At 43.6% G+C, this 27,975-nt stretch overlaps 2 protein-coding genes across 2 annotated transcripts; both read left to right on the plus strand.

Annotated features, from left to right (window-relative positions):
• Positions 1–323: 323 nt before the first annotated feature.
• Positions 324–9,327, plus strand: LOC310786166 (uncharacterized protein; the record flags this gene model as incomplete). Its single annotated transcript, XM_083647339.1, has 6 exons — positions 324–422; positions 7,402–7,617; positions 7,973–8,042; positions 8,160–8,334; positions 8,509–8,671; positions 9,133–9,327. 5 exons carry the CDS (start codon positions 324–326, stop codon positions 8,669–8,671), a joined length of 723 nt encoding a protein of 240 aa, XP_083503465.1. The 3' UTR covers positions 9,133–9,327.
• Positions 9,171–27,843, plus strand: LOC310786167 (dynein regulatory complex protein 11; the record flags this gene model as incomplete). The annotated part of the gene is made up of 20 exons (XM_083647340.1): positions 9,171–9,211; positions 14,503–14,658; positions 16,732–17,059; positions 17,194–17,313; positions 17,835–18,017; positions 18,582–18,653; positions 19,082–19,287; positions 19,421–19,505; positions 20,652–20,756; positions 21,007–21,085; positions 22,010–22,116; positions 22,739–22,825; positions 23,088–23,152; positions 23,266–23,348; positions 23,742–23,849; positions 24,959–25,158; positions 26,088–26,174; positions 26,287–26,464; positions 26,578–26,816; positions 27,727–27,843. The coding sequence occupies 20 exons, from the start codon at positions 9,171–9,173 to the stop codon at positions 27,841–27,843; spliced, it is 2,646 nt and encodes an 881-aa protein (XP_083503466.1).
• Between the last annotated feature and the right edge of the window lie 132 nt (positions 27,844–27,975).

Genomic DNA, 27,975 nt, shown 5'->3' on the forward strand with positions numbered 1-27,975 from the left:
CTTTCATACTGAACAGCTCGTTCAGGTTCAGATGAGGCCGGATGTGCAATTTGTGCAGTTTGGCGATTAACTCCATTGCCAGTTAATTTAATAGATCCGTGTATCAGACGAGCTGCTAGCAGCTATTACACACTCCGGTACAGCAGGTGGCGGTATGCACCTATAAACGTTGGTTGCGATCCGCCATTTAAATCAGAGAAGAAGATTACACCTTTTCCGCCTGTTCTGTGTTCTCTCTCTAGTGTTTACAATGGACACATAGCTGAGACATTAGCTTAGCATTAGTTGGTGTGAAGGAGAGTTTCTGCTCTAAAATGTCTAAAATGGAGTTGCTGAGAGCTTTCATCAACGAGCGGTTAAAGGCGGCAGCGGAAGAGATCTGCGGTGCGGTAGGAAAAACAATAGAAGAGTATGAGGAGCCTGTCAGTCAGCAGCAGCAACGAGAAATGCTAAATATCGCTATTGAACCCACCATTAAAGTACTACTAGAAGGTGTGTAGAGTATCTTATACATAGAGACTTTCTTCATATCAGCGTTGACTTGTTTGTGAATGGCTGCAGCTTTACTCCAGTTGAATAATTTATCTGGTTGTTTATTTACTCCTGACTTCATAGATTGTCTCGTGGTGAAAAGAGGGGAGAAGCCAGAGCCTCCACAGGTTAAAGAGGAAGAGCAGCAGATCCCAACCAGTAAAAGAATAGAAGAGACAGTCGATGATACTTTTACTTTGGCAGGTTCTCCTTTCCCAAGTGTGAAAAGTGAACATGACCTGGACCTCATCACTACTTCAAGTCTGAACCAAATCCAGAAGGAAAATGGAGGTAAGACGAGCTGGAGAGGAAAATAAAGACCTGCCCTACCTATGGAAAAGCCTGTAGCATAGAAGCTTTATTACAAATTCATATGAGAGTTCACACGAGAAATGTGGTACAGCTGCAAATATGGTAGCTAGAACATTTCAAAAGATCCATTGTCTACACAGCCACATGACCACACAGGCGAGAAGCTGTACAAGTGTATTATGTGCTTCAGAAAATGTACCTACACATCAATGAATAATCAAGAGAAAAAAGTAGCTTCTTGGATATTTAGGAGCCAAATTTAATCAGGAAGTATTGTATGTGTACTGATTGAAACAGTACACATGTACAATACACAAACAAAAAAGTACACAAACAATGTACATCTTCAATCAAATAAACAGGGGCATAAAACGCAACGCATTTCAACCTCGCTGGTCTTCGTCAGGCTGTACTAGCGTCAGGCTGTACTAGCTGACGAAGACCAGCGAGGTTGAAATGCATTGCTTTCATGCCCGTGTTTATTTGATTGAAGATGTGGGGCGGCTGTAGCTCAGGAGGTAGAGCGGGTCGTCAACTAAACGCTTTGGATAAAAGAGGTCGGTGGTTCGATTCCCGGCTCCTCGAGTCTGCATGTCGAAGTGTGCTTGGGCAAGACACTGATCCCCAAATTGCTCCCGTTGGTGTGCCAGCACCCTGCGTGGCAGCCTGCCACCATCGATGGGTGAATGTACCTACTGACTGTAAAGCGCTTTGGATAAAAGCGCTATATAAATGCAGGCCATTTACCATTTACCAAGATCTACATTGTTTGTAAACTGTTTCAGTACACATGCACAATACTTTGTGATTACATTTTGCTCCTAAATATCCAAGAAGCTACTTTTTTCTCTTGATTGTTCTACTTTGGCATGCTGAGCTTTCTTGTGCCACTTTTTTATTTTTCCTACACAGCAATGAACCTGCATTAGACGCATCAAAACCAGGGTTCCCACACATCCTGGAAAAGAAAAAACAGTTGACCAAGTTTCCAGTCATGGACAATGAGAGAAATAGTAAAATGTCAAAGTCTTGTGTTGTCCTGAAAAAATATTTTAACGTTCTATTTCCCTTAGCTGCAAATTAATTACCTAGCTATATATCTGAGCTCACCAAAACAGATAACATTGCCATGTGAAAGGGTATTATGTTCAAGCTCATATAAACAAAGTATTTTGAATAGGCTCCTCTCTTTTATCCGCAGCTCAGAATAATGCAAGTTAGATTATCCCTCTGCTCAAATGTAAATATTAGTCACTCACTGCTGGCTGGTAACTGTGGTAGTTTTCTATTAGGTTTCTATTGTAGAATAATGTTGCTTTCTTCCCAACATGTTGCCTCTTAAACCTTTGCAGATACAGATGATGACTTCCTACGACATGAGATTAACATGTCATTACCTGAAGTGCATGAAGAGACACCGAGGACATTTACTGAGCACCTAAGAAACATCGGTGTCGAAGAGAGAGAAGATTTCCGGTTTGTCGAACCTGTTGACATGAACCCTTTCCTAACTCCAATACAGAGTCAAAGACTCATTCAAGCATTCAAAAAAGGTGAGAACACATTATCTGTTCAATTTATCATAGAAGACCTGTCTTAACTTAAGAGAACAGTTGAGTTAAGTGTGAAAGAGAGACAGAGATAAATCTTGAAACTCTAGATTTCATTGCCAGGGTATAGAATAGAATAGAATAGAATAGAATAGAATAGCCTTTATTGTCATTGCACAGTTCCCCATACAACGAAATTAAGAGTGCTTCAGCTGACAGTGCATTAAAATCAGACGTTAAAAAAAACATTAAAAACATTTAAGAAAAGCAAACATTTAGAACAGATAAGGACACAGGACACCTAGACGGGGGGCAAAAAAAAACAGAACCAAAACAATAATAAAATACTAATAAAATACTGCTGAGGTAGTAAAATAATATTGCACGTTTTGATATATTGCACGTGATTTCCCCAAACACTGAATTTGTTCCTCATATAAACTTCAGAGCTGGCATTTATTATTATATTATTATTATTATTGTTATTTATTATTACTACGGATTCCTACGCCGGTCTGGAAAACTATTACAAATGAATTTGATCATTTCCAGGTCTTGAATAATTTGGGAATTTGAAAAAGTATAAAAAAATATATATATGGAAAATGTTGTGGTTCGGGGCCGATACATGCAGAATTCTAGCTTTTATGTTGTAGACCCACTTTGAGTCCAGAGTTTTTGTTGATGTGAAGAATAATGTTCAGATAGACGGATGCTTTCTCTACCCAGCAGCTGTCATCATGCATTATATCAAATACCATGAACCAAAATCAATTCCAGTCAAAAACATAAGGAATTTTCAAATGCAAACCGTGTAGGAACCCTGCCAATCATCTCACGTATCCTGATAGCCTATTTGTCGCTGTGAAGAACAATCTTCATCTATACAGTGATATGACCTAGTTAGCAGGGGCGACATGTCTATATATGTGTAAGTCGTATGATATTAAACATCAGACAAAATCTTCAAAAACAAATCAAGGTCTGGAAAAAGTATGGAATGTTTAACTTTTAATTGGACATTTGTAGGAACCCCGATTACTCTATAAATATTCCATCTGTACATACAGTAGTTAATGTAGAATTGTTCTGTTTTTGTGTGTATGTATCCAGATAACCAAGTGAAGTCAGATTCTTCAAACCACCCGAAGGAACCTGGAACTAATTGCCCACTCCCTGTGCTCATGTCGATAGAGGGTTCTTCACAGAATTCACTCCATTCTGCACACGGCTCAAGTCAACTTCCTTTCACACAACCATATAGAAGCAAAACGTCTTGGGTCAGGAGTTTTCAGGTTCCATGGGAGAAGATGCCAGCACGTCTCTCACAGGCCATGGCAAGAGGTGACTTAGCTCGCCCAGATGACAGGAGACAAATGGTTCGGACTGTTGTGTCAGAAATGCGTGGACATTGCCCCAACCCCAACAGAGCTGCTTGTGAGGAGATAGCCAGAGCTATTGTCTCTCAATACCCTGCTACCTTTGCTGATAAGACTGCAGACGGTGAGCAGTTAGACTGTGGTTATTTTTCCTTACTCAGACAGATTAAAACAAGAGTTGAACATGTCAACAGACGCAATGTCAGTTTCAGAATCCGGCAGCCTAGGAAAAGGCCTACCAGTTATACCAGTGGTGGTGATGCTGCCATCAAAAGGGGGAGATATCAACTGGATAGTTATGGCTGCATCAACTGGCAACCCAAACCTCTACCAGAAGGAGAAACAGCAGAATCCTTGGAGGCAAAAAGACTGACTTTGTCAGCTGAAGAGATCTACGGTGCGGTAGGAAACACAATAGAAGAGTATGAGGAGTCCTTCAGGGAGCAGCAGCAACGAGAAATGCTAAATATCGCTATTGAACCTGCCATTAAAGTACTACTAGAAGGTTTGTAGAGTATCTTATACATAGAGACTTTCTTCATATCAGCGTTGACTTGTTTGTGAATGGCTGCAGCTTTACTCCAGTTGAATAATTTATCTGGTTGTTTATTTACTCCTGACTTCATAGATTGTCTCGTGGTGAAAAGAGGGGAGAAGCCAGAGCCTCCACAGGTTAAAGAGGAAGAGCAGCAGATCCCAACCAGTCAAAGAATAGAAGACACAGTCGATGATACTTTTACTTTGGCAGGTTCTCCTTTCCCAAGTGTGAAAAGTGAACATGACCTGGACCTCATCACTACTTCAAGTCTGAACCAAATCCAGAAGGAAAATGGAGGTAAGACGAGCTGGAGAGGAAAAGAAAGACCTGCCCTACCTGTGGAAAAGCCTGTAGCATAGAAGCTTTATTACAAATTCATATGAGAGTTCACACGAGAAATGTGGTACAGCTGCAAATATGGTAGCTAGAACATTTCAAAAGATCCATTGTCTACACAGCCAGCCACATGACAATCCACACAGGCGAGAAGCTGTACAAGTGTATTATGTGCTTCAGAAAATGTACAGCAACCTGCATTAGAAGCATTAAAACCAGGGTTCCCACACGTCCTGGAAAACTTGGAAAACAGTTTACCAATTTTCCAGTCATGGAAAATGAAAGAAATGTCCTGGAAAATCTTCTGTCCTGGAAAATTATTTCAACATTCTCCTATTTCCTTTAGCTGTGAATAAATTACCTAGCTTTATATCTGAGCTCACCAAAATGGATAACATTGCCATGAGAAAGGGCTAAGTTATGTTCAAGATCATATTAGGGTTCAAATTGTAGTTTACGGACAAGTCAAGTATTTTGAATAGGCTCCTCTCTTTTATCCGCAGGTCAGAATAATGCAAGTAAGATTATCCCTCAAATGTAAATATGAGTCACTGCTGGCTGGTAACTGTGGTAGTTTTCTATTAGGTTTCTATTGTAGAATAATGTTGCTTTATTCCCAACATGTTGCCTCTTAAACCATTGCAGATACGGATGATGACTTCCTACGACATGAGATTAACATGTCATTACCTGAAGTGCATGAAGAGACACCGAGGACACTTACTGAGCACCTAAGAAACATCGGTGTCGAAGAGAGAGAAGATTTCCGGTTTGTCGAACCTGTTGACATGAACCCTTTCCTAACTCCAATACAGAGTCGAAGACTCATTCAAGCATTCAAAAAAGGTGAGAACACATTATCTGTTTAATTTATCATAGAAGGGCCAAGTACAATTGGGAGAAAATGGGGGGGGGGGGGGGTTTAATTCAAAGTTTGTAGGAACTAGTGTTAATTTTGTCGACGAAAAATGTTAGTCGACTACATTTTTCCCCAAGACTAAGACGGGACTAAAATGTTCAGACTTTTAGTTTAATTGACTAAGACGAGACTAAAATCCTCAAACTTTTAGTCAACTAAAACTTGACTAAACAAAAAGACGATGAGGTTGACTAAATATGATAAAAACTAACAAGGACATTTGACACAGGACTAAGACTACGACTAAATTTTAAATTAGACGACAAAATTAACACTAATTATAGACTGTTTCCCTCCCGCAGTTCAGGTTCCTGTGCTGCAGCATCATAGATCTAGCTGACATGTAGCTGTCTTAAAAACATTTGCAGTAGTTACAACAGAACCCGCCCAGTCTTAGCGAAGTGTCTTATCTATATGTGTATGAGGCATTGTGTTCCCAAAATGTACAGCTACTTGCTTGTCTACGTTATATCCAGAGAAGTCTGAGTGCTTTCCACACAGCACAGCCAGCCTCCCTCCATTCTCCCCTCAGCTGTGGGCTGAGCAGGGACTGTAAATACGGCCCACTTGTCGTTGCTACCGCCGTACGCCGACCCTGGCCCGGGTGGGCAGGGTCAGCATTAGCTACTTTCCCTGGGAAAGAGTTGCCAACACTGCTTCGAAATACGATTACTAGTGCAAGCGCATCAGCAGATTCAACAGTTTTCATTGACTAAAACTAGACTAAAATACTTATGGTTTTATTTGACTAAGCTGAGACTAAAATGCTCAAACTTTTAGTCGACTAAAACTTGACTAAATAAAAACAGGATGAGGTTGACTAAATATGACAAAGACTAACAAGGACATTTAACACACGACTAAGACTAAATAAAAAAATAGCTGTCAAAATTAACACTAGTAGGAACCCCGATTACTCTATAAATATTCCATCTGTACATACAGTAGTTAATGTAGAATTGTTCTGTTTTTGTGTGTGTGTATCCAGATAACCAAGTGAAGTCAGATTCTTCAAACCACCCGAAGGAACCTGGAACTAATTGCCCACTCCCTGTGCTCATGTCGATAGAGGGTTCTTCACAGAATTCACTCCATTCTGCACACGGCTCAAGTCAACTTCCTTTCACACAACCATATAGAAGCAAAACGTCTTGGGTCAGGAGTTTTCAGGTTCCATGGGAGAAGATGCCAGCACGTCTCTCACAGGCCATGGCAAGAGGTGACTTAGCTCGCCCAGATGACAGGAGACAAATGGTTCGGACTGTTGTGTCAGAAATGCGTGGACATTGCCCCAACCCCAACAGAGCTGCTTGTGAGGAGATAGCCAGAGCTATTGTCTCTCAATACCCTGCTACCTTTGCTGATAAGACTGCAGACGGTGAGCAGTTAGACTGTGGTTATTTTTCCTTACTCAGACAGATTAAAACAAGAGTTGAACATGTCAACAGACGCAATGTCAGTTTCAGAATCCGGCAGCCTAGGAAAAGGCCTACCAGTTATACCAGTGGTGGTGATGCTGCCATCACAATGGGGAGATCTCAACTGGACAGTTATGGCTGCATCAACTGGCAACCCAAAGCTCTACCAGAAGGAGAAACAGCAGAATCGTTGGAGGCAAAAAGACAGACTTTGTCAACTGTCTTCAGATCAGCAGGACCTCAAATAATAGAGATGAGCGATGACATTGACATTGACATGGCATTGACTTATACTTATCAGAGGCACATGGTCAATTCTTGGCCTGCTCTCGCCTTATGTGAGATTGAAGAGCAGTGGCCATTCCTTTTTACTAAAAGAGGCCTCTGTGCTCACTTCTACACCCTGACTGGTGTTGAGCTCCACACATGCCTCAGTGAAGCTGTCCTCACCAAGGGAACGAGGATTTTGACCTTTTTTCAAAGCCAGAGATTTAAGTGGAACACAGAGATTGATGACCTGCTACGTCAGTGCGACAGCGCAGAGTTGAACCACCAGCAGATCGCCACAACAGCCATCCTTTTATTGATGAAGTACTTCCAAGAAAAAGAGGACTCAATCTTCATCTTGGCTGATGTAATATTTTTTTTACATTTTACACATTCACTCTCAACTTAAAACACATCTTAAATGTGAATGATTTTAATTTAAGGGATCAATTCACCCAAATCACAGACATTTTGGGTTTACACATATTGTTATTTAGCCATTCAGATGTTGTGCTTATGGAACCTAATGCTTTGACAAAATACTTTAAGCCCCTCAAACTCACTTTCATTCACTTGCACTCTTTCGGGGTGGTAGCCCGGTCTAGGGGTGAAATCTCAGGGTGAAGATCTCAAAACAGTTTGTAATCTGGGTACACTGGCCCTTTAGATATAATTTAAAATTACTAGTTAATATTTAAGAGTTTTCCATTTGTGTTTTGAAGGCATCTTCCACCAAGATGTCTGTTGAGATGGAGATGACCCTACCCACCACACCAAGGGTAATCATGCTTGGTAAGAGAAGTATTTTCTAGCATATTGTAATAGTTTTTAGATAAATCTATGTCATTGTTGTGGTATTCTGCACTTCTACCCACTACAGTTATCCTGACAAGGGTTTGTCTGTTTTAGGAGATAGTTTGATGTCTGCAACCAGGTGGATGGTCAGTATGGAGGGGAAAGTATTTTACGAGTCTGAGCAGCTGCACGACTTTGCCAGCGTCCTTGCCGTCTTTTTTGGGTCATATTATGTCTTCAACCTGGAGTATCAGGAGTCAGCATCCAGCACACTGGAGATGATACAGAGGTCATCAGAATCACTTTTTATTGCCACAATATGCAAGATTACATACCATTTATGAATGAAAACTAATACATAAATAGCAGTTTGACTGCAGATGAAGAAACGTATGTATCCGATTGCTGTAATGTATTTCTTAACTTCAAAATTCAAGTGTCATTTATTTTTTCTGTTAAAAAGATTCTTTGTGAGGATCAATCCAGATGGGGGGACCAAATGCCCAGCCAAACTCGGTACGAGCGGCAAGACAGGAAGTGTTGCCAAGAGAAACGCGACAAGCATCAACCCTCGGGTCATCACCTTCCTCCAACGACTCACTGAATTTGAACGGACTTCCAACTAGGTAAGAATTTTCTCCGTTGTCTTTTCCGAGGGGGACTGCTCACTGATGTTTGAAAAATGAAACCTAAGAATCCAGTCAAACTGGGAAAATCGCTGACAGCACCTTTAAAGCCAGAACTTCTGCTTTTATATAAGCTGCTGCTGCTGACTGTGCTTGGCCTAACAATAACGGTCATAACGCCACACCTGTTGATTGAATGATGGCGAAACTTGGCAGATATATCGAGGGATATGTTTGGACTTTGTCCAAAGAACCGCTGACGTTTTGTGACATCAGTGCCGTTCAGAAAAGGCTTGAACCCCTGTCATGGCTGCTTGCGGCTATATTTTTGTTTCTTTTCCTATCTTGCATGGTCTGGCTCTGCTCTACTCTCAATTTGTTAGTCTACCTGTTGATTTAAACCTGTAGATGACCCCCTGACCATCTCATGACCTCTGCATTGCCCCTCTATTTCTTTACAGCTCAGCTACCGCAAGTCGGATCCCACCATCATTCCACCATGGATGAAGATCCAGATGTGGTGGACGACACCACAGCGAGGTAGCCTACCGTCCATGAATCGACTTGTAATCACAATCTTGCAAAGACTGTGGAAAAAAGACAGGGATAAACCTGCCGTGTTTCCTCCTGCACCTTTCTATACTACTGTAAAGACTTCCTGGGTATTTGTGGGACTATCAGAACCTGAGGTGGGGCAGCTGTAGAGAGGTGTCCGCAACATGAGGTGGGCAGCTGTAGAGAGGTGTCAGCAACATGAGGTGGGCAGCTGTAGAGAGGTGTCAGCACCGTCCCATTGTCTTTCAAAGCCACTCATTCTAGTGGGGGGGGGGGGGGGGGGGGGTTTCCCTTCCCTTCCCTTCCCTGCATTATGTTCCTGCTTTCATTCACAGCACCGTTGCCAAGTCTGTTTATTATAAGCATCTTTTGGCTTCTTTTATCTTTTATTTATTTATTTGTTCTCCCCTCCGGGTTCTCTCCCTCCCATTTTCTCCATAATTGTACTTGGCCAATTCTCCCTGCTGTCCAGGTCGTTGCTCTCCACGGCCGATCTAGGGAGAGTTGTAGACTAGCACATGCTTCCTCCAATACATGTGCAGTCACTAGCCGCTTTCTTTTAAACTGACAGCGCGGAGTTTCACTTGCAGGACGTAGCGCGTGGGAGGATCATGCTATTCCCCCCAGTTCCCCTCCCCGCCGAACAGCATTGATAGTGTGTGTGAAAAGGTGCAAGATGGAAATGTTCCTGAATGCCGCTGCATGTGTGAATAATGAAGATCACTACTAGCGGTGCCTGAAGCGTGAATTTCTGGGAACTATGTGTGAGAGAGGCTTTAATTACTGGGAACTATGTGTGAGAGAGGCTTTAATTACTGGGAACTATGTGTGAGAGAGGCTTTAATTACTGGGAACTATGTGTGAGAGAGGCTTTAATTACTGGGAACTATGTGTGAGAGAGGCTTTAATTACTGGGAACTATGTGTGAGAGAGGCTTTACTCAACTGTGTATCATCACTTTCACTTTTTGAAAGGAAAACATTTAAAATACAAGAATGGGGGGAGTCTTAGGTGGGACATAATAACTCCATTTCTTGATATGAACTCTTACCACCATACACTAACACAAGCATTAATATTGTAAATGGTAAATGGACTGCATTTATATAGCGACCAGCTGCCACGCATTGTGCCGAGACAGCCATCGGGAGCAATTTGGGGTTCAGTGTCTTGCCCAAGGACACTTCGACATGCGGACTGGAGGAGCCGGGGATCGAACCACCAACCTTCCGAGTGGACGACCTGCTCTCTACCTCCTGAGCCACAGCCGTCCCATATTTTAAGTTACAATACTTACTCTCTTTTACAAATAATATCTGTCCTTTTACAGCGCATATTTGAAGGTGCTGTTCATACTTTGGATATTAAATACACAGTGCGTATTTTCCTGGCATGAATATTACATAGATCATTGCAACTCACCAATATCACTGTGTGTAGTGGGAGCCTTGGGCTTGTTATGTGTCCCTGCAACAAGGCGATGATGTTTTCAGTGCTTTTGTGTCTTAAGTTATCTCGTGATATTCAGCCTTGACTTTGATACAGAATGCGGAGATGTTATGTCAAACATACTTTTCAGCCCAGTGTCATTTGCAGCGTGGGTCATTTGGCAGCATACTCGTATGCCAAGTTGAAAGCTTGTGTTATCATCGTTGAGTCGGGTGCAGGTCACCTTTTATCTCCACCACCTCTTCTGAAGAAAGTCTAAAGCGATGATTCTCAAGCTCGCTCGTTGTGACCGTCTGATGAGCTTGCGTGAGCGTGAGAGGGCTGAGGAAAGGTGCAGGCTGGCAGCAGCGCACACACAGACCAAGCCAAGTTCATCAGCCCATGTCTCTCTCTTTCCTTTCTACCCTGCCATTTCCTCACAGCCCACTAGCAAATGCTTTGCAGACCGGCAGTGGTCCGTAGACCAGGGGTTGGAAACCACTGCTGTAAACGGTGCTGGAGGAAGGATTGAGTCAACACTGTTCTCATTCCCAAGTAGGCAAATAACTGACGCTCCGGGTTGGTGATCCGGTCCAGAACACCAACCCAGGTGATCCGGTCCAGAACACCAACCCAGGTGATCCGGTCCAGAACACCAACCCAAATCCTCCAAAGTATTTGACTACTTGGGAATGAGAACTGTGTTGACGCAATCCTCTTTGTGGAGTTCCCTCTCCTGTCCTGATTGGATAAAGTGAGATGGGATACCAGAAACGTTGGAATATCGAGCTATTTAAGACTTATTTTAACCAAAAAATATCAGCGTTGATACGTAATGGTTTCTAACAATACAGCCTTGCTGGTTTGTGTGCCGTTTGGCATTTAAATGCTACACATGTTCATGTTGCCATTTTTATTTCTTGTTCTATTATTGTACAATGTACAAGAAATCCCAAAAGTTATGAAGAGATTTTATGCTACAGTGTCCAGATACATTCAGAAGCCTGTTTTGAATGTATGTAGTTCATATTCAAATTAAAGTATCTATTACAGTTCTATGTTTTTACAAGTTAGCCTTTTTCTAGTTCATGGCTGGCACCCAAATGATGCACATGTGCTCCTGTTGGTGGATGTGTTGTCCTGTAGTGTTTTCTATTGTCTTTGTTTTTGTTTTTGAATAGTGCCCATATTGTTCATTGTTTTGTGACATTGTTCTTTATGCCTGTGAGAATATTAAATGGATTCAATTTGTACAAATCTGTTAACAATAAATACCTGTTTTATTCACTGTACTTATTGTATTTATTTTATTAAATGTAATTTATTGTAAAATATTATATTAAATGCAGTAAACCAGTAATACTGTGCAATATTAATGTTACGCAGAAAAACACATTTACCATAGTATCATACTCCAAAACACAATTGCAGTAGACCAGATATACTGTAAAACACAGTTAAGCACATACAGTAGAGCAGTTGAAAGAAGTTTTTTTTAACCACATGGGTTACTTCCGGAATCACCGTTACTATGGAGACGGAGAAGCGTCAACCACTGAGCTGTCAACACAGAACATCTCCGTGAATCGAGCAAGTTTCCCACAGTTTCACTTCCGGTTTAGTGATTTTGCCTTCAAAATAAAAGCCCGATAAAGTTCGGTTTAAGTAGCAATCTGAGACCAAACATGAACATACGTTAAGAACACTAAGAGGAACCACTGGTGTAATGTTTGAATTAAAATAGACCAGCAGAATAAATACAAAGTAGATGGCGTGTTATTTCTTGGAACGCTTTGCTGGCTCTCTACCACTCAGACCATTGAAACAAGCCAATTTCGTTGCAAACAAACTCAGTCGATAGCCTACATGTAGGTTCATAGGAAACGGCTCTTTACGCCAGATGTGTGTACATTTTACTGCTGTTGACATTCCTGGAAATGCAAATTAAGCTTCTCGGGCTCTCTCAGACCATTGTAACGAGCCAATTTCAATTCATTTATTTTCCAGAGATTTCCCAAGGATTTTTCATACATTTTTTGAAATTGCCTTGTTTGAACTGAGAGAGCCCGGGAATCTTCCATTTGCATTTCCAGAAATGCCAACAGCAGTAAAAAAATTTACACACATCCGGCTAAGAGCAGTTTCCCATGACGAATGAAGTGTAACGTATCGCTGATACGCCAAGGAACGGAGAGTTGTAGTTGGTACAGGGTCTTTATTCACAGGCTCATTCAGCTCCTAGCAGCTAGCTCACACAGCTAGCTCCACACACAACAACCGGTCTCAGCTCGCTCCATAGCTAGACTGACATCCGGCCCCCGGCCGCTGGTCTTATATACCCCCTTCCCCCTAGGAACACACCCACCCACATTAGTTCCTAGGTGCGATCTAGACACTTCTATTGCACATCACATTACAGGTAATACCTGGATTACCTGGAACGCTACATACTCCTCACCCAACATTAGTCAACGCCCAGTTGACACCCACAACCCACACATATCCCCCTGTACCAAAACCCAACACCCCACAACATTTTCCATTACCGCATCCATTTCCCCACATAGTCTCTTATCTTTTTAGCACACTTCTCAATTTCCGTTCCACCACCACCATTTGCATTTCTTTTCATTTCTTCCCTCTTTTCCCATTCCTTTAAATTCAACCCACATTTCCGTTCACATTCCCATTCCAATAGCCCTTCTCTTTAACACCACTTAATTTTGCATTCACTCCCACCATCATTTAGTTACTTCCCATTAGCACCCTTTTCCCCAACATTTTCACTTAACACAAGCCCCAACATTTACATTCCCTCTTTTCTCTTTACACACATTTCAATTCACCAATAACTCCCACATTTACCTTATTTTCTTTTTTTTCTTCCCATTCATTTAAACCACCATCATTTCCATCCCCCCTTTTAAAGCTTCTGTCCCACCTGAAGCACATTACAGTCGACACAGCTAAGGCAGTAGTCCTCTACGTCTCCCTTCATCTGTACCCAGTAGAAAACTCGACAAAGGCGGCTGAGTGTTTCTTCAGGCCCTCGATGCCCCCGACCCCTGCGGCCCCTGTGCGCCCCCCGCAGCGCCAGTCCCCGCAGGCAGCTGGGCACCACCACGACGCTGCCACTCTTCCCGCGCCCATCCAACCCCAGAATCCCCGACTCCCTCACCCTCAGGTCCGGAAACAACTCCCACAGTTCCTTCGTGGTACCTGAACACATGCACATCTCCTCCAGGCAAGGCCGGCATCCGGCCGCCACCCACCTGCGCACCGGTCCAACGCTAGCGTCCTCCGCCTGTCTGCGCATCCACTCCTCCAGATCGACATCCTCCATAGTCACGTTCTCATCCTCCCGGTCTTGCACTCGCTCGTCCTCCCGTCCCGCTCCCCCAGGGGGCGGCGCGTTGAGGGCAGCAGGGCAAACACCACCGGCGTCGATCTCCACCTCGGCTCTTTGCAGTGCAACCGTGGGGGGTGTGTAGCGGTTAGGCTGGGCCGGTTCCCCCGGCGGTAACCCCCCAGGCTCACCCGCAGGCTCGAGTGTCGCTTCCCCGCCTGCCACAGCATTGCAGATGATGTCCCCCTCTACCGGCTGGTACGCAGAGCAGCTAGCCTGGGCCGGCTCAACCGTCACTCTCCTGCCCTGAATAACCGGCTCTGCCGCTTGTAGCTCAGGCTGCTCCACTGCTCCGCTACTCCGCTGCTCCTCTGGCTGTGTGTCTCTTCCAGCGTTCACACTCTTAGTGCAGTCTCTGGCCAAATGCTGAGGCGAACCGCACGTCCAACAAAGTCTCACCTGTCCGCCGCCTGCACGTCTCTCCTCCCCCGCTGCTCTCCAGTCCCCGACAGCCCCCCGACACTCTCTGGCCACGTGTCCCGATCCACCGCATGCCCAGCAGGCCCCCCGCTGTCCCCAGCACCCCCGCTCCGCACGCCCGGTCCGCCCCCCGGGACCGCCCCGGCACCACCTCGCCACGTGGCCCGGCTCTCCACAGGTCCGACACAGTCCCCGCGGCTCCTCCGCCCGCCTCCCTCCGCGCCGCGCGACCTCCCGCAGCAGCTCCACAAGCCCCCCCGCCCAGGCTGGCGTCGTCTCCAACAGCCGTCCGACCTCCCTCAACACACGGGCCTCCATGGCCGCCAGCGCCGAGCTGATCTCTGTCGTCAGCTCTTCTTTTCTCCCGTTCGCCGACAGGCATTCTTCTAAGCGCACCATCACACGTGGCGCTCGCAGCAGCTAGCTCACACAGCCAGCTTGCTACCGCTAGGTCGCTCGAGCCTTTGATCTCCAACTTTTCCTCCGCCGTTCCTCCTCACTCTCTCCCCTCTCGACCGAATCAGAGGCGCTACCGCTTCACTTGCTGACACCAATGTAACGTATCGCTGATACGCCAAGGAACGGAGAGTTGTAGTTGGTACAGGGTCTTTATTCACAGGCTCATTCAGCTCCTAGCAGCTAGCTCACACAGCTAGCTCCACACACAACAACCGGTCTCAGCTCGCTCCATAGCTAGACTGACATCCGGCCCCCGGCCGCTGGTCTTATATACCCCCTTCCCCCTAGGAACACACCCACCCACATTAGTTCCTAGGTGCGATCTAGACACTTCTATTGCACATCACATTACAGGTAATACCTGGATTACCTGGAACGCTACAGAAGTATGAATCTACATAGTATGTTTTGCAACTATTTAGATTGGAATTTTTAATATTATTTTGAAATAGGCTTGTATAGATTTGCATTTCCATGCCAACAGCAGTGAAATTTACACATTGACTTAAGGGCAGTTTCCTGTGACAAATGAAGTATGATTCTAAATGTATTTACTGAGTTTGATTTGCAACGATTGAGTTTTAATTTATTTGTAGAGATTTTAAATTGAATGGCCTTCTGATTGATGGGAGCAAGCATAGTGAATACAATTCTTAAGCACTGCAATACCAAATGATATATATATATATCTAAATGCAATATCACCTTTTCCAAAGGTATGCATATTCAAATTGTGTGACATCACTTCAATTTATGCATTTTATAGTTTGAACGAAAGCTTTTATTTTGAAAAGTCCTTACCGGAAGTCAGGGGAAATGCTGCTGACTTTATCCAGCCACAGCTCTACTACCGTTATGTTTGATGCTTATCTAACGCTATAAAGTTCACGACTTATTTGCATTAGATATGAAACACTGAAAACAAAGTCACACTGTGCCTACACTGTGTCTGCACTGCAGCGACATGTCGCAGAGGTAAAGTTACTGCAGCAACAGCGTTGCGAATGCTAGACAGCGGCTAACTCATGTTAACTTTGGTTTTAGGCAAGCAAACCGAGCTAAAAATTTGTTCTAGTTAACGTTAGCAGCTAACTTTGGATGCGTTAGCTAGCTAAACGTTCTTTCTCTAGCCAAGTAAAAAATGGCTCGTGAGGTTAAAGTTTAAAAGTGGTCAGAGCTATGTCAATGTAATTAGGACGAATAAAATGGTCCCTCAAGGTGCATTTTTATATATTATTATCCATTATTATGGATAACGGACGGTCCGTGACTGACTTGGCGGCAGGGTGGCCTACCGTAATAGACACCAGTCCAGCCCAGAATAGTTGAGCTATAACGCCATGGCAACACCATGACAAGTTTGATACCAAATGTATTCACCTTAAACGTTACTGATTCAAGTTTGGCTGCGACTCTCATGTGACCCCAGCTGGCTAAAATATGTTGCTGTTTTTCAATAGGCCTAGAAATTGAACTCAAATTTTGAGGCTCAGGTAATTATCTTAAATAATGTAAATAGCCTAATGCCTGATACCATGACATGGAATTATATTGCAAGGGAACCGTTTGGAACCTAGTTTATTTCCTGTCAGCTATTCTATTAGCAGACATTGCAACAAGAAGTAAGCTACGGTTCATTTAGAATGTTTATGTTCTGTGTTCTGGTTATGAAACTGTCTATAGCAACAACAACAAAAAGGGAATAAGGTCCTGCATAAATTGCAATGGTAAGTCCATCTTGACTAGATTTCCCCAGTTTGGGCCTGAACTCAGACTGTTTGCTCTGTTGCAGTACATACAACAAGATATGGGCAGATGCCCAGGTGGAGCTGAGCAGTCTGCTGACTCAGGAGCTCCCTGCCCAGCCCCCTCACCCAGAAAAGGACAGGGTGGTGTTCTTCCAGCATCTGGCCAGCCTTTACGTCCGCTACCTCCAGATCTTCAGACAGCTGGAGGAAGCCTACGATCAGGTGGTCCACCCTCAGAAGAGGCGTGTTATTCGGGTGATTCTGGACGGTGTGATAGGAAGAGTGCTGGAGCTGAAGAATGAAATGGTGGAGAAGGAGTTCTCCGAGTACCACTACATGGACGATGTCCTCCAGGACCTGAAGCTCACACCTGTGAGTTTGTGTAGCCAGCCAAAATATTAAAAACTAACTGATCAAAATGTTGTTCAATTATCCATAGCAAGCCTTGGCTTTAGCAGGGATGGCTCATCATGATGACATAGCACTTTTCTTTGCTTTCATCCTAGGCAGACCTTGAAATCCCCATCCCTCGTTATTTCATCAGTGAACGCAGCAAAGAACTCCAACAGCGAACAATGATACTGACAAGCATCTTCAAAATGATGGCGGATACAGAAAGCCCAAAAGTGAGTTGTAGACTAACTACAGCTTAGTTAAGTATGGAAACAAAATGGAAAACAACAGAAACGCTAGTAGTGTAGCGGTAAAAGCACTCGCCTACCACCGTGGAGACCCACGTTTAATTCCCGGTAGCGCTGCTTCTGGCTTGGTCAGACGTTCCTACAGACACATTTGGCCGTGTCTGCGGGTGGGAAACCGGTGGGGTCTGAGTCCTGGTTGCTGCACTAGTTCCTCTGGTCGGTCGGTGTGCCTGGTCATCCTGCAGGTGAATCTCCTCACTGTCAGGTGAAAAGTGGACGCATGTGCTAGTCTACAACTCTTCCCAGATCTGCAGAGGGGGTGGAGCAATTGCCGGGACAGCAGGGGGAATTGGCCAAGTACAATTGGGGAGAAAATGAGAGAAAAATCATCGTAAAAAAAATAAATCAAAAAGGTTTCTGATTGGGATGACTTCTTAATCATAATGCGAATGTTTCTTTTGACACATTATCAATGAGTTTGTGTGTAATTTGTACTCTCCCCGCAGACTGTATTTGGCCGAGCCCTGAATCGAGAGGAGGCCATTAAGATGATCCAGGTGGCGGAGAGGGCCCGCCAGGGCCGCCTCAGGGCTAAGTTAGACAGAGAGATCCAGGCACTGGACAGGCAGCGGAGGGCCAAAGACCCTGAGACAGCTGACACTGAGTCGGCTGTGGTCTGCATTCAGAAGGTAACCTGTCATCAACCTAACACTGCAGCGCCTCTCTCACACTAGACTAGAGGGTGATTTATATTTGTATGCCATCCGCCGGTGATAGCCAGGCCGGAGGCATTATGGATTCGGGTTGCCCATACGTCCGTACGTCCGTCCAATGTTCATTAACGCGATATCTGAGGAACGCCTTTATGGAATTTCATCAAATTTGCCTCAAACGTCGACTTGGACTCAAGGAGGAACTGATTACATTATGGTGGTCAAAGTTCAAGGTCACTGACCTCACGAACGCCATTCCCACATTCGTTAACGCGATATCTCAGGAATGCCTTGACGGAATTTCTTCCAATTTGGCTCAAACGTTGACTTGGACGCAAGGATGAACTGATTCGATTTTGGTGATCAAAGGTCAAGGTCACTGTGACCTCATGAACGCCATTCCCAAGCTTGTTAACACGATATCTCGGGAACGCGTTGATGGAATTTCTTCAGGTGTGGAGGGGTTACATACAGAGATGTGTTTGCAGGTGTGGAGGGGTTACATACAGAGATGTGTTTAAAGTGTTGACATGTTTGCAGGTGTGGAGGGGTTACGTACAGAGGAAGGAGACAAAGAGGGTTCGGGATGAAGAGATGATTTTTCTGGGAATGGTGAGACAAATGGGCCATCGCTTTACACAAATTATTTTGCACCGGAAAAATTAGACTTTTCATAAAGCCATCCATACTTGGAACTATACCACAAGATGAACGCTGTAAATATGTATACTGTCAGATGCTGTATCCTCTCGAAATCCTTTTCCTGTAGTTGAGGGGAAAAATCACCCAAACATATTGGCATTCTTTCTATTTCACATTTGTGTCAAAAAGGAGCAAAAATATCGATCATCAAACTCTTATTGGAGCATTTCTTTGTTGTCTATAAATTAGGAAGTGTAAAGAATACCAGTGTGCTTAGGGGACCCCCCCCCCCCATCTCAACTTTAACGTTAACGCGGCTCGCGGTCTTAAAGGGATACACACACAAATGCTGCATCAGGTATCAATGGGTTAAATATGGTTGTCCCTGTGTCTCTCAGGCCATGGAGCCAAAGCACCAGCAGCCCTGTCCTGCAGCGACGACTGCCCAGGCCAATAAAGCTCACACACGGACTAAACAGGGGGAGCGCGAGGAGGACTTCCAGAGGTCCATCGTGACGATCACACACAAACTACGAGATGTGGAGGGGCATGACATGAGCGAGACCATGAAAGTCCAAATCCGACAGTGGTTCGTCGAATGCCAGTAAGAAGACACGGGGTTGTTATGACTGTTCTTATAATAGTGGAGTATTTACACAGTTCTATGAATAGTGAATTTAATCAAGTAGTTGATTTTTTTTAACTTATTCTCTCTTTTGTGCACACTTGTTCAATAGCGACGCCACAGGATCTTTTCCAGACTACCCAGATGAAGAGGATGGAGGCTCAGCTCTCATCTTTGCTGAAAAAACCCCTCAACAGGTACATTACACCCTCGATCAAAAACCCCTCAACAGGTACATTACAGCCTCAATCAAAACCCCCTCAACAGGTACATTACACCCTCCATCAAAACCGCCTCAACAGGTACATTACAGCCTCGATCAAAACCCCATCAACAGGTACATTACACCCTCGATCAAAACCCCCTCAACAGGTACATTACACCCTCCATCAAAAACCCCTCAACAGGTACAGTACATTACAGCCTCGATCAAAAACCCCTCAACAGGTACATTACAGCCTCGATCAAAACCCCCTCAACAGGTACATTACACCCTCCATCAAAAACCCCTCAACAGGTACAGTACATTACAGCCTCGATCAAAAACCCATCAACAGGTACATTACAGCCTCGATCAAAACCCCCTCAACAGGTCACATTACACCCTCGATCAAAACCCCCTCAACAGGTACATTACAGCCTCGATCAAAACCCCCTCAACAGGTACATTACACCCTCGATCAAAAACCCCTCAACAGGTACATTACAGCCTCGATCAAAAGTACGACTCACTGCATGCTTTTACAGTTTAGTTCACAGATAGATTCAGTTCTCAGTCTCTATCCATGTCGCTCAACTAGAGACTAAGAACTTTCTCCCAGTTTTCATTGTTAAAACTGGGTGGAAACAATTTGAGAGTAAAAAAAAAAGCATTGCAGAACCAATCGTCTTCCTGCAGAACTCGGGTGCTTGTAAACGATTAGAACGGAATCAAATAATGTTGCTCGGGAGTCAGGACGTCCATCTTCAATGTTTCCTGTTACAACGTGATTCGCTGTATCTCCAGTTGTTTTACTATGGAGGATAATGTTTGTTTCACTATGGAGGATAATGTTTGTTTCACTATGGAGGATGATGTTTGTTTCACTATGGAGGATAATGTTTGTTTCACTATGGAGGATAATGGGGGGAGAACGTAATTTTCCGGTAACGTGACAAAGGGCCGTAGGTTTGTTTAGCGGTTGTTCTCGCCGCTGTTCAAACAACCATTTTTGACAAGAAGCTCCCAGACGATTGATAGGCAGAGCTCTGCTCTCCCAATTGTCTGGGAGGCGAGACTACCGGTAGTCCACAGAAGGTGAAAGACGTTTTCTTTATGGATTTATACTTCCCCCTTTTTTCAGTTAATGAAAGAAATTGCTGCAAAGGAAGAGGAGGATGCCAACAACAAGCCAAAAGGGAGGGAAGAAAAGAGGGGAAAGAAAGGCAAGGGGAAGGCTGGAGAGGAGGTAAGGGCTTGTTGCACTTGTATTAAATGCCTGTTGTGTTTTATTATGTTATTTATAACCACTCCTCCTGTATTAGCACTCAGAGATGAACCACTCCTCCTGTATTAGCATTCAAGAGATTTATGTCATGATGTTATTGTCAACATTATATTAATATTCAACCATCAACCATCATCAGCTATCACCCTACAGTGAAGAAAAATGCTGGGTGCTAACTAAGTGAACCCTATAACTTTCTTCTGAACCGCAGGAGGAGGAGGAGGCAGGGTTGAAGATGCTACCTTCAGCTTTTCTGTCTGACTTGGAAGTGGGAAACAAAACCTATGATGGTAGGTTGAATAGAAAAGGCCAAGAGATCTTATGGGTGTTTCACTGGTGCAGCTCACTTTGTAGCAGTGCTGTCAATCTCTTGATGTGTGATCATATTAGCACTTTGTTCATCTTTTTATGGTTGTCACCATACTAGGATTTCTAACTTCAATACTGAAAATATTGATGCTCGATACCATTTTCAATACCACGGATGGATGGACATACGCACGCTTCTCCATAATCTAGGCCCGATAAAACTCTTTGCACGTCCACAGCAGATTACCTCTGCTCTAGTCATCAGCCTATCAGAACACAGCAGATTACCTCTGCTCTAGTCATCAGCCTATCGGAACACAGCAGATTACCTCTGCTCTAGTCATCAGCCTATCAGAACACAGCAGATTACCTCTGCTCTAGTCATCAGCCTATCAGAACACAGCAGATTACCTCTGCTCTAGTCATCAGCCTATCAGAACACTTTGAGCTTGTTGAAGCAACAGATGATAGGGAGGTGAAAATCATGAAAAAAAGTATGTTTGATTTTTCATTAAGAGAAAGCACTGCTGGTATTGACACTGTTGCAAATTAGTATTGTATCCCTTTCACATTTTTTCTATCCATACTATCAATACTTTTGACAACCTTAAATCTTTTCCATTTCACAGTCTGTTTAGAGTGGAGATGTCCAAATTTATAGAAGTCGACAAGACTTGACATTGGTAACATATGATACGCTAACAAAAATACGAATTAAAAGTTTAGATTCAGGTAATATAAAATATGTGCTTTAGATGGGAATCTGCAAGCTGGGAATGAGTATGTACTTTGCAAGTTTATTGCAAGTTTATAAGCCATTTATTCTGGCTAATTCCCACCTCTCTGTGTACATCAACACTTAGCCATTCAAGTCATAGCCTGAACTGAATGTGTGTCATCATCAGATGTTTGGCAGAGCCGCAGTGAGTCCAGAAACTTCAGCCAGAGGCATGAGGCCGAGCTGATCAAGGAGGAGAAGAGGAAAGAGCTGGAGGCAGACATTCGAGTTCAGGTGATGCTGGCAGACAGAATGCACACAGTCTGCTAACCATTACGGATTCTGAATGACACACATCAATAGCTTAGTCACAGAAATTGAATTACGGTAAATCAGATATCTCAAAAGTGATTTTTTTTTAATTGCTTTAATGGAGAGTCAGAGCCAATGCTGTAATTGAAACTGCCGAAAATAGATGTGATGTGCCCAGTTTGAAAACACTGCAGTGGTCTGGCATGATACTGTTCTGTGGGCTGTGTCACCAAGCTGCTCAATAGAGTGCCTAAGTCACACCCTCTTCCGGGTTCCCCCATGGGGCCTAGGGAGTGAAATTCCCCATTTATTTTTTCCATTGACATTCCAAAATCCTTATAAAAAGAGTTTTACTTCGACAAACCAAGCGATTCCGCTATATTCAGAATCACGAGAGAGCATAGAACATTTCATTTTGGTGAGAGGAGAGAGAGAACACCCCCCCCCCTCCCGAGTGAAATATTATCCATGAGCTATTTAAGAATAAACATCAATTGAAAAATTTACGGGAATTTCACCGCCTTAGGGCCCATGCAATTTGGCCATGGTGGGACTTTCACTGGTGTTTGAAACTAATTGACAATGTGTGCTGTGTTTGTCTCAGGTGGATGAGCTGATGAGACAGGAGCTGGCTAACTGGAAGCTGGCTGTGGATAAAGACAAGGGTGGCAAAACCAAACTCACTGCCAAGGTATTCATATTTAGCACCTCAAATAAAACATAATAAAATCCACAGCTTCTCTTTTATAATGCTTGGGATGTGCTGCCCTTTCGTTGTTGTTGTGGCGGCGGCGGCGTGTCTTTTCTCTTTGTTGTTGTGTCTTGTGCCCTTTTTGTAAAAAAAAAAAAAAGTCAAAAGGAAAAAACTTGGGATGTTGGGTCATGTGATTGATCATGTGTTTGACATTGATTACCTCGAGCTGTGTGCTGATGGTATTGGCTTTTCTTCCCAGAAAAAGAAAGGATCGAAGAGTGGGAAGAGGAAAAGAGGAAAAGACAGAGATCTGACGGCTGAGAGGTGAGGTGTGACTAAGCACAGTATTGAGATTTATGCAATTCATTTCATTAGTTTAATGAGTGAAATGCAACTCGCCAGAGAACATGATCACATCATTTCTTCATGTCTACTAGAACTCTTGAGTCTCTGTGTCAGGAGCTGGTGCAACAAGGCTTGTTGAAACAGACAAATAATGTTAAGCTCCAGGATTACTTGGGTAAGATCCTGTATATTGCTTGTTCTGATTGGTGTGCTGTCTTTCAGAAGTCCACTTCTCTTCTTATATTCAGAATCATATGTGATATTTTGATCTAAATGTGATTTTCAGCACCGTGAAAACAATTGAAGTTGATTGTGTAGACTTGCAGTGTAGAACTTGTTACAAACAAGCGCTGTGTAACGCTCTCAAGGAGTCTGGACTTGATTTAGTGGTGATGTGCTGCCCTCTACTGGTTGACAAAACACCATGAATGACCGATGTCATAATATGGCTGCAAGAATCTCTTAGATCAGGACATAGATTTTAAAATCCTTTCCTGCAGTTTTCCCAAATCCTTGAGAGTGCTGATTAATACCTGCTGGTCTCATCGTTGTTTCCTCCTCTTCCTAGGTGACTATAGCTACCTGGGGACCACACTGAGGCTAAATGACATTGAGCCCATGCCGTCGTTGTCTGATGTGCGGCAGCTCTTATCTCTGTATGCAGTTTTACCTTTAGGTATGAGGGCCGTTCACTTCCTGCTGAGACCTGATGGTGGCTCAGCAAGCTAAGGCCTAATGCTATGTAGCTTAGATGAATCCAGCTCTTGAGCTTTCTTGCACACCATCATCTTTATAATTTCGCTGTATACTATATAATAAAACAGAAATGTACACACACACACACACACACACACACACACGCATACACACACACACACACACACACACACACACACACACACACACACACTCACTCACACACACACACATATATATATGGGTGTGTGTGTGTGTGTGTGTGTGTGTGTGTGTGTGTGTGTGTGTGTGTGTGTGTGTGTGTGTGTGTGTGTGTGTGTGTGTGTGTATGTATGTATATATATATATATATATATATATATATATATATATATATATATATATATATATATATATATCGTGTGTGTGTGTGTGTGTGTGTAAGAAGGTGTGGGAACCCAGGTGTGGGAACCCAGATAAAACATCCATGGTTATTGGAATTCATGGTCATTCTGATCTGATTGATTTTATTTTGTGATGTTATTGCCTTATTAGCCTTCCAATATAGAGCACCATAAGTGAGGTTGTTGAGGTAGGTGTTGTTGATGATGATGATGTAGGTGTTGTTGATGATGAGGTAGGTGGTGTTGATGATGAGGTAGGTGGTGTTGATGATGAGGTAGGTGTTGTTGATGATGAGGTAGGTGTTGTTGATGAGGTAGGTGGTGTTGATGATGAGGTAGGTGTTGTTGATAGGTGGTGTTGATGATGAGGTACAGTAGGTGTTGATGATGAGGTACAGTAGGTGGTGTTGATGATGAGGTAGGTGTTGTTGATGATAGGTGGTGTTGATGATGAGGTAGGTGTTGTTGATGATGAGGTAGGTGTTGTTGATGATGAGGTAGGTGGTGCTGATGAGGTACGGTAGGTGTTGTTGATGATGAGGTAGGTGGTGTTGATGATGAGGTAGGTGTTGTTGATGCTGAGGTAGGTGTTGTTGATGATGAGGTAGGTGTTGTTGATGATGAGGTAGGTGTTGATGATGAGGTAGGTGTTGTTGATTATGAGGTAGGTGTTGTTGATTATGAGGTAGGTGTGTGCTGTTTGCAGGCTCCCAGGTGGTCCATGAGAAGGCTCCTCTGATCAAGGCCATCCTGCTGGCGGGGCCGGCAGGTGTGGGTAAGAAGATGCTGGTCCATAGCATCTGCCAGGAGACAGGAGCCAACCTGTTTGATCTGTCTCCTCTGAACACAGCAGGGAAATACCCAGGCAAGAGTGGCCTCACCATGATGCTTCACATGGTCTTTAAGGTAACAAACACACTGATGTCTATTAGGGGTCTCACAGACTAATCCACTAGTCGACTATGTGCATCTTAGTCTACTAAGTGGACGGCACGGTGGCTCAGTGGTTAACACTGTTGCCTCACAGCAAGAAGGTCCCGGGTTCGAACCCCGGTCCGTCCCAGGTCCTTTCTGTGTGGAGTTTGCATGTTCTCCCCGTGTCCGTGTGGGTCTTCTCCGGGTGCTCCGGTTTCCTCCCACCATCAAGAAAGACATGTATGTTAGGGTTAATACTCCTGTCAGTGCTCCTGACCAAGGTACTGGCAAAAGAACTGGAGTTGGTCCCCGGGCGCTGCACAGTGGCTGCCCACTGCTCCTAGTTCTAGGAAGGTTCCTAGTAGAGGATGGGTCAAATGCAGAGGATGAATTTCCCCAAGGGGATAAATAAAGGATAACTTAACTTAACTAATCGTTCATCTGTGGTTTTAGGAATAAACAATATAAATACATACGTACATACAGCTCAACCTGCTTATAATTGTAACCTTCACCTCACCAGAGACCTTAGGAGTAACTGTGCAGTCACACTGGGGCGATTTTCACTAATTCGCACGAGATTACATAAAAAGTCAATGCAAAGTCAATGCGGGAGTAGATGTGATTTCGCTCAGGGCGCTGCATATTTAGCAAATTTTACCTTGGGTGCATCGGTTGATAAGTAACAAGAACATCCAAAGATAGAGCCACCCACACACCAACTGGGCAGGACCAGACAGCCTCAAAGGACACTCAATTATGCTGAGATCAATGCAAACATTTCTTCATTTATTTGGTGTTAAAAAAAAAGTGTTCATGTGTGAAATAAAACAAAAAATTAAAATATTTTTAGACCATATTTTAGATTTTCTTGAAGACAAAGTAAAAAAAACAGTCCTTTCATAATCATCTCTGTTCAGGTTGCAAGATTGATGCAACCTTCAGTGATATGGATTGGAGATGCAGAGAAGATGTTCTACAAGAAAGTTCCCAAGGAAGAAAAAGAGGTATTCCTGAGCAGGATTAAAGACTGAAAGCCAGTTTGATCGTGTCGTATTTCAATTGTACCGTTATCAGAGTAGAACTGACAGTTGAAAACACTTTGCGTTGTGTACCCAGTTAGATCCCAAGCGCTTGAAGAAAGACTTGCCCAAGGTCCTCAAGTTGATCAAAGGGGAGGATCGCGTTCTCGTGGTGGGAACAGCTGTGGACCCACAAAGTGCTGATATCAAGTCCCTGTGTAAGGTATACAGCAAAATCATCCTCATACCCAGACCCGACTACGGCTCAAGATACAGTAAGAATGGACTCATTGCTTTGATACCTCTGTGCTCACATCGACAAATCATGAATAAAGATTCTTCTGTTGGTATGCCAAATAAATTACCATTTGAATTTGTTCATCTTCAGTCATGTGGAAGCAGCTGATCAGAAAGAAGGGAGGGGAGGTAACCAAAGCCCTGGACCTCAGCTCCTTGGCCAAGATTTCGGACGGCTACACCGCAGGTCACATGGTCCAGGTGATCCACGGCATCCTGAGCGAGCGCCGCCTCCTCCAGCAGGCCAAGAGGCCGCTCACCGCTGCAGAGTTTGTCTCTCCGCTGGCCAAGATCGACCCTGTGTTTCAGGACGAGGAGGAGGCCCTTAAAGTACTAGTGGATATGTGCTATTTATGTCTTTGTTATTTTTGAGTGATTTACATGATTTAGATCATAATCTTTATTTATCTTGAACAGGTCAAACATATAAAATCACAGTAAAGATCAAATGTAACCATAAATAAACAAATAAGTCAGTCTTCATCAAAGACGCAAACAACAAACAAGGATGAGTTCCAGAATGGGCAGAAGGAAGCTAAGCTTATCTCAGAAATCTCTTACAACCTAAAAAGAATAGACTCATTTGGAGTGGACGTCACAGGGTATCCAGAACTCTGAGGAAGCAAGTGAAGCCGAAACTGAGAGATCCCCGGAATACAGGAAAGGCACGTCTTGTGCCGTATTAATAGACGCTGGACATTCCCACTAGGAATATGACGATATCTGGCACTGCAACTTTGGTGATGTAGTTGGATCCTAGACCCATCCTGACAGTGAGTACGGCTCAGGAAACCTCACCCCATTGAAAGAGTTAAGCTTATTTGTGTAAGGTAACCTGTCTGTTGCTGGCAAAGCTTTAAAATACGTGGAGGAGGCGTCAGGATCTTCTATATTTCTATGACAGCTGAACCGCTAGCTGTCACTTTCTGCAACCAGTTCGGCTCCGCCCACAAAATAAGTAACCGCTGTTTACAAACATAAAAAGGGTCTATAGAATAATGGGGGGAAAAAACGTAATAAGAAAAATAATGTGAATTAATGACTTTTGTAGTCAGCTTTATTTGGATAGCCCTGATCAACTATAATGTATCACTAAAATGTCTAGAGATACTCGTACTAACATAAACTATTTGTCACCTGATTTTAGTTTAGAGTATGAACACTGGACTATTGAAATAAAGTGTTACCATGTTTTTGTACTTGTATCATTGATCTGGTCTGTTTTCCTGTTTATCACCAGAACTGGTTTGCAAAGACGCCTCTGGGAAAGAAGCGGATTAAGGCTGCCACAGGAAAGGACGAGGAGGAGGCAGCAGCTAAAGGCAAGAACGCAAAGAAGAAAAAAGGGAAAAAATAAGTGTGTCATATTTATACCACAACAGAATGAACTCGAACATTCAGATAAAAGCTTTTCATTGAAGTGGCTTCTGGTGAAGTGATGCTACCCTATTTATTCCCTGCAAAAATTAAAAAAAGCAAACATAAACTT

Source organism: Poromitra crassiceps (genome assembly GCF_964638095.1).
Source record: "Poromitra crassiceps genome assembly, chromosome: 12".
NCBI lineage: Eukaryota > Metazoa > Chordata > Actinopteri > Beryciformes > Melamphaidae > Poromitra > Poromitra crassiceps.